The sequence below is a fragment of the Pelodiscus sinensis genome, chromosome 7 (assembly GCF_052426305.1).
Source record: "Pelodiscus sinensis isolate ZL-2025 chromosome 7, ASM5242630v1, whole genome shotgun sequence".
Classification (NCBI taxonomy): domain Eukaryota; kingdom Metazoa; phylum Chordata; order Testudines; family Trionychidae; genus Pelodiscus; species Pelodiscus sinensis.
Window position 1 is genome coordinate 55,995,544 of NC_143058.1, and position 11,906 is coordinate 56,007,449.

General features: G+C 42.7%; 1 protein-coding gene across 1 annotated transcript in view; it reads right to left on the minus strand.

The window, feature by feature from the left end:
* COL5A2 (collagen type V alpha 2 chain) overlaps positions 1–1,292 on the minus strand; it is a 202,959-nt gene extending 201,667 nt beyond the window's left edge. The window contains exon 1 of the mRNA XM_006115382.5: positions 976–1,292. Coding sequence (XP_006115444.2) covers positions 976–1,084 — 109 coding nt within the window. The 5' untranslated portion in view covers positions 1,085–1,292. The remainder of the gene's footprint in view (positions 1–975) is intronic.
* Between the last annotated feature and the right edge of the window lie 10,614 nt (positions 1,293–11,906).

Below are 11,906 nucleotides of genomic sequence, written 5' to 3' on the forward strand. Positions count from 1 at the left end.
AAACAAACAGGAAACTGCATGATAGGATGCAATAAAATCATTGTAATTTGCCTTGAATTTTAGCCTGTGCATCACTTCTACTTCTTTTCCCATTAACCTCTGCAATGATATATTGTGAGAAACCCAGCCCAGAGCACTACACTTACCAGATCAAATATAACTACTCTTTACACTTTTCAAAGAAACATAATACACCAATGCATCTGTATTTGGCAAAATAGTAGAAAATGCCACTACAAAGTTTCCTGACTATCCATCACCTTCTTGCTGTTCCATGATGTTAAAAATAAAGACACATAAAACATGCTATGCCACTTCAGTCAAATACCAAGTTTGCTTCCTGCCTTCAAATATCCTAAAGAACACTATCGCTGTCCAGATAAGAAGTCAAAAGGGTGGGGAAGTACCATGCAAGAAAAGACTGAGTTGCATGAAATCCTATCACTGGGAAGGAAAGAGGGAGAGGATTTTTATGTATTCCCCCAAAAGAAAGAATGCAATAAAGCAGACGCAGCTCAGTGCAAAGAGACTCCACCCTGCAAGGCTTCTGTTTTTACTTCTCTCAACTCAGATTGTTCAGCCTAGTCTCCAACCCCAGAGACTGCATTTAGTCTCATCCCAAGCACTTTCTTTTGTTGAAACTTTCCAGTCTCCACAGCCTCACACGGAGTTAATGCTAGGCAACAGGGTTTATTCCTAAATGCTCCGCAGAAACAGTTTGCCTTTAATTGTTCTCCCCCGTGTGCAACACAATGCATTGAAGGCAAAGAGACTTGGGAACCGTGCAAAAGCTCCAGCTTTTAAAAAATCTCAGTTGTCTTCCGATCGGATTCCCAATGTGCAAACCTCTCAGCCTCCTTCTCAGCATTTAAAACAAAAAGTCTCACAATTACTGTATCCCAGATGTTTCCTATTGCACTTATTGTCCAAACTAAGCAACAAGCACACTGCACACAAAGAAAAAAGGAAACTCACCACCCTCAAATTCTTCTTGAAATTCTTCTTGTGCTTTTATTGTTACAAATTGCCCTAATAAAGCAGCAAGAATGAAAAAAGTTCTTGTTTGCACCCAGATTGCCATCATGTCTAAATATTAGACATGTGTATCCTCCTGGGCAGCGAAAAGTGCAAAAATGTAAGGTTATTTTAGCACCATGGAGTCAGCTGTGGGATCTTTTCCTTTCAGCAATAGCTCCAGGACAAATCTGCAAGCCCCTTTTTTTCAGCACCAGCTCCGTCACAGTCTGCAAACACTTTTTTGAAGTGATGCAGCTTTAAATAGGAAGAATGCTGCCTCCACTTCTTTTCCTGCCCCTTTTCAGCTTGTTCAGGCTCATAGTCATCCAGTCCCTGCCAAGCAAGAGTCTGATTGATGGTAAACAACCGAATCAGAACTAGCTTTGCTTTTCCTTGAACTTTCCCTTTTACATATATATTTTCAGGAGCTTTTCCTGCTGCTGTACAGTAAAGATAATGAATCGGATCAATTTATTAAGAGACACGAATGTATTTGAACAAAAGGCTGCTGAGAAGTGAGTGGTCTGCTCTTTACACACATTTCCTGGCTGCTGAAAGGGGCTGGGCATAGGACGATATATACCCTATCTTTATCCACTGATAGGGGACTCTTCCCCTTCCAAGTTGTGGGGAACAGCCTTTCTCTCCTTCCCTTTTAACCACTGAGTAGGAGTTAAACTATCCATCTCCCTCTGAGGCTGCTGCAGTATCGACCCCCACCCCAGCCCCTTGGGACACCGAAAGAGCGACCAACCCCCACTAGCTGTAAGGAGGATTACCCTGCTCCCACTGCCTTAAAGGGGCTTTTGCCTATGTGTCCCCAAGTTACTTGGGCTGTTTTTATCTGCTGTCTTACCTATTTGGAGGAAACACCCAGGATACTGCAAACTTCTGGAAGAAACCCTACTGGCAGCCAGAATGGTGATCTACCTACTTACCTTTCCCCAGTCCATGTGTCTCAGCCCTCTGGTAACTGGAAGAGGATCTACATAAATCTTCACCTCCCATTCAGCCAGCTGGAGACTGCTCTACTTAGCATCTTGATCCTGAGACAGAACCATCTGAAACCGCTACACCCAACTAGAAACTGGAAGTAGACTCTATCCTCAGGGCCCCTGAGCTGTGTGGGAAGAATGAGGTAAAGAAGGGTAGAGTCTACTTCCGGTTTCTAGGTAGCCCCCTAACTTCATGTGCCCCTGACTTGTGGGATGGGATCACCCATTCCTGCTATCCATCTTGGCCATTTGACAGTGAAAAGATCATGCTCAGCACCACCGGCCATTGAGTCACAGTCTGGAGCAGCCACAGCAAGTCTATACCCTGCTCCCAGTGGCTGTAGCAAAAGGTGGACTTTCTTGACAGGATTTGGGTGCAAAGGGGGGAAGGTGACAAAGGGTGCTTCCGCTCCTCCCCCGGTCAGCAGTCCCGAGGCACTTTAGAATCACCGGGCCACATGGCAACTGTCCCCTTTGCCCGTCTCCCCATCAGTTGGCCTGCTGTTGGCCCACATCTGCACTCTAGCTCATCTCAGGCTGCCAAGTGTGGAAACAAGGGGTGGGGCATACTAACCACTTCTCCTGTTCCTTCTCCACCACAAATCAAAGAAGAACCAAAGCAGAGGAGAAGGAAGATAGGTAGTGGAAATCAGAGAGGGATCCCGCATCTCAAATAACCACTAGTTACTATAAAGTAAAGTAACTTTATTTTCTTCTTCCAATGTGAAGCCCTAAGTATAATTCTACTGTGGGTGACTGACAAGCAGCTCTCAGACAGGAAGCAGGCGTGAGGTTGTAGATGACAGAGCTGAATGAAGGATTTACATTCCAAAAGATGAATCAGCAGAGGAGTCCTGTACCAAGGCATAACGACACATACGTATGGGGAATGTAACTCCATGTAGTTTCCTTGCAGATATCAAAGAGAAGCACTTCATAAAGTGACACTACTTTAACACAAGAACACAGTGGGCCAGAAGTGGGACCTGAATGTTTGGCACACCAGGCAGATCACCCTGAGCTCTTTTAGGATTCTGTGTAGCGCTTGGTCCTCCATGGATCTTGAGTTCTCCTGTCCCCTAAATGAGCTCCTCACCCCTGGTCTGAGGCACCTGGCATTAGAGTCAGTGAGGGCCGTGAAACTGTGAAGGGTAAACCTGAACATACTTGTTCTTGGTTGAGCCACCAAAGGACAAAGCCCAACACGGTCAACAGTAGGATTGCTAGCCTGTCCAGTCTATCCCTGGAGGGTCGTGCAAAGGTTGTAGAGATGTAGAGGCTCAGTCTGAGTCATGAAAAGCATACTATGTACATGTGTGATGCCGAGTCTGTTGGCACATGATTTAGTTGAGGTCTAATAGCTGCCCCTATTAAAAGGACCTTCAAATGCTCATCCCTATCTTTTAATGTATTGGGCTTGAAGGTCTTGCAGACGGGGTAGTGATCCTTCTGATGCCCTTTTCCCAAATACTTTCAAGAAGTGTGATGGTCACTTCTAGGCATACTTGCCACAAGATCCACACACTTTAAAGCCTGGTGACCCAGGCATGTCCTGGTGCCAAAGCACACAGTCAAGAGAAAACCTCCTTCTTAACCATTATACATTTTTAAACTAATAAACTAATTAACTAACTATAACAATAACTATATGAACTATGAGAAGAAGAAGAAATGAGCTGCTACACTTGGTAACAAGAGTAATGGGAAGTTCCTGCTAATTGTCACTGGTGGAAAGAGGGAACTGAAGGGGATGTGGGTTGGCAGGGGCCATAAGATGCTCTCTCACTGCCACTCCAGGTGGCACCTAAGCTGACCCTACATCTAGCTGCCAGGAAGGAGAAAAATTGTGCTAATTCCCTTTAGCATTTCCAGAAACCTAATGGGAATGCACATGAACAAACACTCAGGCTGCGTCTGGACTGGCATGATTTTGCGCAAATAGTTTTACCGGAAAAGTTTTTCCATTAAAAGTATTTGCGCAAGAGAGCGTCTATACTGGCATGTGCCTTTGCACAAAGTATCCGTGCCAGTGTAGGCGCTCTCTTGCGCAAGAAAGCTCCAGTGGCCATTTTAGCCATCGGGCTTTCTTGTGCAAGAAATTAACGTGGCTGTCTACACTGGCCCTCTTGCGCAAGAATACTTGTGCAAGGGGCTTATCCCTGAGTGGGAGCGTCGGATTATTTGTGCAAGAACCACTGATTTTGTACATTACAAAGTCAGTGTTCTTGCGCAAATACTCACGGCCAGTGTAGATAGGCGGCAAGATTTTGCGTAAAAGCGGTCTCTTTTGTGAAAAATCATTCCAGTCTAGACGCAGCCTCTAGGAAGAAATAACATTTAGTTGAGGACTGGTATGATGAACCTGATGTGCAAGTGGGGTTTTTGAAACCTCTTTTTTTATGGGGTGGCTCAGAAGGTCTCTGATGGTCGAATTGTCGAGCCCTCAGTCTAGGCTTGTAAAACTGCCTATGTAATTTTCAGAGCAGGAATATATATATCCAAGGAGAAAAGCATGGTCATGGAGTCCTTAAGTGTATGTAAAAACTTGTCCATCTAATGATTGAACAGATGAGTCTCTTTGAAGAGAAAGTCCACATCAGCCTACTGAACCTCCCTTGGTAATTCCAAAGCATGAAGCCATGTCTCCATGTATAATCCATTGGCAATAGCCATAACCCTGAAATATCAGCTGCACCTACCACTGATTGATGAGAAGTCTTAGCATCCATTAGCCTTCCTCTAGGAGTGTTCTAGGACAGCTCTGTCCTGCTGTACAAGTTTGTCAGTAAAATCTGCAAATTTTGATTAGTTCAAGTTATCATAGGGTATGTCTACACTACCACCCTAGTTCGAACTAGGGTGGTAATATAGGCAACTGGAGTTGCAAATGAAGCCCGGGATTTGAATTTCCCGGGCTTCATTTGCATGAAGCCGGGTGCCGCCATTTTTAAATGTCCGCTAGTGCGGACTCCGTGCCGTGCGGCTACACACGGCACGGAGTCCACACTAGCGGACATTTAAAAATGGCGGTGCCCAGCTTTATGCAAATGAAGCCCACGAAATTCAAATCCCGGGCTTCATTTGCAACTCCGGTTGCCTATATTACCACCCTAGTTCGAACTAGGGTGGTAGTGTAGACATACCCATGGTGCTTGATAGTTGGCTTCTGAACTGGAGAGTAAGGCTATGTCTAGACTACACTCTATTTTCGAAAGAGGATATGCAAATTCTACAGGAATCTGCATTTCTTTTTCCAATCTCACTTTCGAAAGTGGATATTTCAAAAGTGAAAGTAGTCTGGACGCATTTTTTTCAGGAAAAGAAAACCCTTTTTCAAAAAACCACTCTTCTTAAAAAATGAGGTTTACACATTTTTTTCAAAAAAAAGGGGGGGTTTTCCAAAAAAACCTCATCCAGACTACTTTCACTTTTGAAAGCTCGGCTGGAATTTGCATATCCTCTTTCAAAAATGGAGCATAGTTTAGATGTGCCCTAAAAGTCCTTCCTCTCCAATGAGTTGAGATGCTTACCCTCCTTATCAGGCCGGGAAGATTGGTGGTGGTGTTGCCTAGATTTCTTCATGGTAACCTTGACTACAAGAGTTAGGAGCAAGGTGAGGAAACAGAAATCCATCCTTTTTGGCTGAGACATAATAACATTACTCTACCTTCTTATAGGCAAGGACACAGATAGCTAGGGTATACCAGATTTCTCTAACTGGCTCCAAAAATTAAAGTTCCAAATAAAGCCAAAGAAAACAAGCAATTCTTGGTTTAATATTTTTCAAGAGTATGCACATATTTGAGTCATTAAAATTCCAGTACTCACCTGAGGGCTTCTTTTAAACATAGCATTAAGAGTTTTCACTTTGTGTTACATATATAGAAACAGTTCTGAGTTAACTTGTACTAAAGCTGGCAAAAACATGCATTCACACATATTGCTAAATAATTGTTCAAAATATGAGGTGATGCCAGTTTTTAATGTGTTGTAACTGATTTTAAAGATTACAAAATGAGATTGATGAAAAGTTTTTATAGCTTTAAATGTGGAAAACATTTATTAATAGGTTATGCCTCTATAGCAGCTTCCATTTGATCTGAAAGCGCTTTATGAGCATGAATGAATTTAGCTTCAAAATACCTCTATCGAGCAGGGACATTGTCAAATGAGGTAACTAAGATGCTGAGAAATAACAGGCTAATCCTGGGGCTTTCTATCATGTGAGTCAACCTATTTGATATAAAATAGAGAAATAGGCTTTTAATGACTGGAACTCTATGGAAAAGCTGGCAATAGAATCCATATCTGTTAAGATCCAGCAATCTGCTTCATCCACAAGACCATCTTTCCCCTCAATTGCACCTATTGATTTTATGTAGTATAAGGAATTAAGACTGTTCTTGTTCCTGTTGCATTAAAAGGCCAATCTGCGATTGTTTTCAATTAAACCAAAACAGGTCTTTATCTAATATGCTTGAGTCCATTTCTTACACTTTCAGTGAAACTAAGTTGATACAAATTCTAAGGCTCTTTTAATGATGTTACCTATAAATGAAGTTTAGATAACATACTCTTTTCCACCCCCCAAAAAATTGACAAGAGGGCTCTAACTCATTTTTAATTTAAACAATCTTATGGCCCAGATTTAAATATAACACTTTAATAGGGGGTCTGGGAATAACTGAATGATATTCGGATAGTATTTCTCTGACTGAAGAAAAAAAAGAAATACTCACTTATTTCAGTTTGGATACCTTGCCAGACATATAGTTAACCAAAGTGAAGAATAATTAAAGCAGCAGATTGATGCATAGGAATTCTATCTTTTGTGCTTACATAGCATTTTACTTTCTTAAAGCCCTATATAAACATTCATGAATCAGTCACTTTTTCCCAAACCTGTACTTCTGGAGCATTCATCATAAGAAGATTCATCTTACTGAAATGACTGCTTTCCTGATCCAGAATTTAAAAAAACCTCAGTTGTACCCATGCAACAAAGTAGATAGACTGTTTTCTCCCCAAACAGAATGTTGAAACTTTAGAATCTCCATATGCAGTAATCCCTTCTTCATGCTGATAAAATTCAAGGTGTTCAGAACTTTTGACTCCTGAAATTTTAGATGTATTTTTTGTTTGCAGAGTCTTTAATTCCCTCCTCACCTTTTCCCTTACACCTCCTCTCCTCTTCCAGCTCATTTTGGCAGCACATTAGGCCATCGAGCCTTAGCTTTGGATTCATTAGCCCTTGGAGAATTGTTTTCCTGATCTGCTGTCCAATTAATATATTTCAGTGTATCTTCTGTTAAATACATCTCCTTAGAAAACAATACTGTTTTTAAGGGATCATTATTTCAATTTGTCCTCTGTTGTCAAGGGATAAAGTGTACTCTTATTAAAAACCTCAAAATACTAAAACACCTTTAACAAAGTGTTATGCCGAAAGATTTATCTTTTCAGCCCAATCATATGTTCCTCATTCACCCCAAGAGCCTCACTGAATTCAACAGGAGTTTAGCCTGCAAAGACAAATGCCAGATGGAGACCTTTACTGGCTTTATCTAATGCCTGTTGATGGCAATGAGAGCCCTTCTTTTGAGTTCAATGAGCACAGCTCAGACACTAGGAATGCAAATTTTAAAAGCATAGCTCTTTGGTTGACCCCTATCCACATTGCAGTGAATGCAAGTTTCATAACTGATTTCCGTGGAAGCAATAAGCCAATGCTGAGGGCTTTTGAATATTCTGGCCTATATAATAGTTCTTTGGCCACCATCATCTTAGCAGCTCAGAGATCACTGAATTCACTTGCAACTGAATTTTTCACTGAGGAACAGGGTCAACCTGAAAAATGAATCACACTTCCGTCATTAGAATTTTCTCAGTAACTTAAGATCTTTATGTTTCACTAAATAACTTTGACTCTTTGTGTAAAAAGGGAGAACAGATCTCTCTTTAGTTACTTTTGCATTGGAGGGGGAATTACAGAGAGGTATGGTCAATGCTATTTCACAATCACAGTCAGTTTTAGTTTCTGAAGTAGCATTATTCTTTGTTTCTAAATTGTTAGTGTGGGATTTTGGAGTACTTCAGTCATTAAAAATCTGTTTTCATTGGGGATGAGTCCAAGCCTAAAAAAGCTATGCAAAGTTGTTAGAGTTGGCACAGTTCACTTCAGACTGCTTCACCTCCAAATGAGCAGAGAAATCTTCAAACTCAAATGGAAATGCTCACAATAGAATAAGCAATAGGACAAGAATAATTAGGGGGAAACTTCTGCACAATCCTGCTAAAGAACTATGTTATTTTTCTATTCAGTTTTCCCCGCCCCAGGATAGGGACTGAAACGTGAGTCTTTCAAGTGCCCCAACCAGTGGGTAGAAGGCTATGAGAATGGAGGCATAGTCACAAAGATTGCTGGCCCACAGCTGACTTTTCCAATTTGTTTACAAAGTCCAATATGTTCAAAACCAAACCAAATATTTTTCCTGATTTTGTTGGCAAAGTGAGAAATCAATTCTTCAGCCAGATCAGCAACTAGCACTTACACAAATAACACTCCAGTTTCTTTCTCTGAGAGGGATGTGGTTAGTTTAAAAAGCATGTCCAAGGGTAAAAGTACGCAGCCAAAAGAAAATCAAGGCAACGAGGCTCATGAGGCTAAAAATAGCAGTGGAGCTGTTCCAGCTCGGGCTGGAGTCCGAACTCTGAGACCCAGTGAGGAGAGTGGGTCTCAGAGCCAAATGAGAACGTCCAGACTGCTAATTTTAGCCCCACAACATGAACCCTGCAAGTTGACGTGGGCTCTGAGGGTACGTCTACACAGCAAAACAACAAACAAAAGAAGGCAGCAGCAAGTCTCAGAGCCTGTTTAAAATGGTTTGGGCTCACCAGGCTTGCACCACAGACCTAAAAATACTATAGAGATGCTCAGGCTTGAGCTGGAGTCCAGCCCTCGAGATCGTCTACCCTGGGCCCCAGCTTTCATCTAAATGCCTAGCACTGCTAGATTTAGCCCCATGGCACAAGCCCCAATGTGACCTGGGTCCTCAGACTTGCTGCTGGAGCCCTTTTTTGTCTGTGTAGATGTACCTTGAAACTCTCTGCGACAGAGTCATTTTGCAGTGTAGGTGTACTACAGAAACAAATTCCTTTACTTTCATTATTGATAAGAACATAGTTTATTTTTACTGAAGGAATTATTTGAAGTTAGTGAGCTTATTGCTGTTAGTGTTTTGCATTACTGGCTAAGTATTTACATGCCTACGTTCACCATCAGACTTGAATGTCTCAAAAACACTAATGGACTGTGTCTAGACTGGCAAGTTTTTCCGCAAAAGCAGCTGCTTTTGCGGAAAAACTTGCCAGCTGTCTACACTGGCCGCTTGAATTTCCGCAAGAACACTGACTTCCTACTATCTGAAATCAGTGCTTCTTGTGGAAATACTATGCTGCTCCCGTTCGGGCAAAAGTCCTAAGCGAAAATGGCGATCGGGCTTTTTTGCACAAAAGTGCATCTAGATTGGCCACGGACGCTTTTCCGCAAAAAGTGCTTTTGTGGAGAAGCATCCGTGCCAATCTAGGCACTCTTTTCCACAAATGCTTTTAACGGAAAACTTTTCCGTTAAAAGCATTTGCGGAAAATCATGCCAGTCTAGACGTAGCCATGGTGTTTATCCTCATAACCTCTCTGGGAAGAAGGGAAGTGTTATTGTCCCATTTACAATACAAGGGTCTGAGGCAGAGAGAAATTTAGCCCTCTCACCCCACCCCAAGCTGCATTCAAATAAAACCCTGCATCTCCAAGTAGATATGGATCAGGGCTGAAGATCATATAAGAAGTTTGTTGCAGAACCTGGAACTGAAGACCAGGTCTGCCTGAGCTCCAATACCAATGGCTTAATCCCCATAGTATACTATCAGTTTAAACAAGAAACTAGAGTAGCTGGTTTTAGTTTCTGTTTTCCATGGCACAATCATAGAATCATAGGACTGGAAGGAACTTGAGAAGCCATCAAGTCCAGTCCCCTGCACTCATGGCAGGACCAAGCACCATCTAATAATTCTCTGAATTATTGCTATTAGATTTTAACTAACCCTAAAATCTGGTCCAAATTGGACCTGCAAAGGTTTCTTAAGTAATAAAACTCTCTCTGTGTGTTTGACTGTTAATAGGGTATGATGAATTTCACCAAATTTAGTCTCCACTAATACAACCCTAAGTTGACAGGAAACAATTATAATGACAGTTCACCTATGATCTGATCCTGTAGTATGTGGCACATCCTGAACTCCTGTTCAAGTCAATCGGAGGTTAAGCAATCAGCATACAGCAGAATCAAACTTCTGTTTTCTCTCAGGGTACGTCTAGACTACATGGCTCTGTCGACGGAGCCATGTAGATTTGTTGTTTTGGAAAAGGGAAATGAAGCTGCGATTTAAATGATCGCGGCTTCATTTACATTTACATGGCTGCCGCGCTGAGCCGACAAACAGCTGAGGAATAACGGGGCTGCTGACAAAGGGTTTTGATGTTGACAGGGGGAATGTCCAGACTAGCGCGCGAGCTGACAAACAGCTGATCAGCTGTTTGTTGGCTCAGCGCAGCAGCCATGTAAATGTAAATGAAGCCGCGATCATTTAAATCGCGGCTTCATTTCCCTTTGCCTATGTGTCTAATCTACATGCCTCTGCCGACAGAGGCATGTAGTCTAGACACAGCCTCACAGAGCTAGATAAAAAAGTATCCTTACAAGCTGGCCTAATTTATACTGAAATATTAATTGCATATATTGGTGATCTAACCATCTTTGCCAAATATTGTGGGTTTTTCCCCCTGAAATCCTTGGATCTCATTCTGTAGTCTTAAAGGGGTAGCCACGGTAATATGTACCTTAAAAAAACTTCAGAAAATATGTGTGATCCTATATAGCACCTTAGAGACACACTCACTCTCACTCATATATATCATGAGTTTTTGTGGGTACAACCTTAGATGATCTGAAGGTGACAAGTTCATTTACCTGAGGCCCAATTCAGCAATGAGTTTGTATTTATATATTAAACACCTTCCATATCCATGTTCATTATTGCCTAAAAACTACATTTTCATTTGAAACCAAGTGCTGTGACTTTATATGTATGCTTTATACTAAAAACTGATGGGATCCAATTGCACATGATATTACTTCCAATGAAAAAAAAACCTTTTGCAAATGTTTTAAAATGCTCAATACCAAACATCATATGTACAATTTGTTAGGGAGGAAAATATCAGTTTTTAATCATACTTACGTGCACAGGATGTTCAAAGAGAATTCATCCTTCTTTAGTATAGGTCTCAGCAAATGCTGAGGCCCTCCATTTCCCACAGGAAGAGTTAAGGATGCTTAGAGTCGCACCGGAGGTGTTCAGTTTCTTTCTGGAGAAAGCATTACATATTTCAGCAAAGGAAGAAAGAAAAATTAAAAATCAGGGGAAAAGCTAAATTCTGTGCTAGTATCCAAGCAAAATAAGACGGTGAACCATAAAATAGAAGGCAGGAGGGTTTTGCTAGATCCGTGGTCCCCAACACGGTGCCCGCGGGCACCATGGCGCCTGCGGGGGCACTTGCATGCGCCCGCCAGGTGCTCGGGGCTGACCTAGCCCCGGGCACATAGCGCGGCGCTTTCGGGGAGCGTCGGCCCCGGGCGCGCGGCGCTTGCAGGGGGGAGGGGGAAGCGCCGGCTCCGGCCCCGGGCACGCAGCGCTTGCAGGGGGGAGGGGGAAGCGCCGGCTCCGGCCCCGGGCACGCAGCGCTTGAAGGGGGGAGGGGGAAGCGCCGGTCCCGGCCCGGGGCGCGCGGCGGTGCAGGGGGGAGGGGGAAGCGCCGGCCCCGGATGCGGGGTGCTT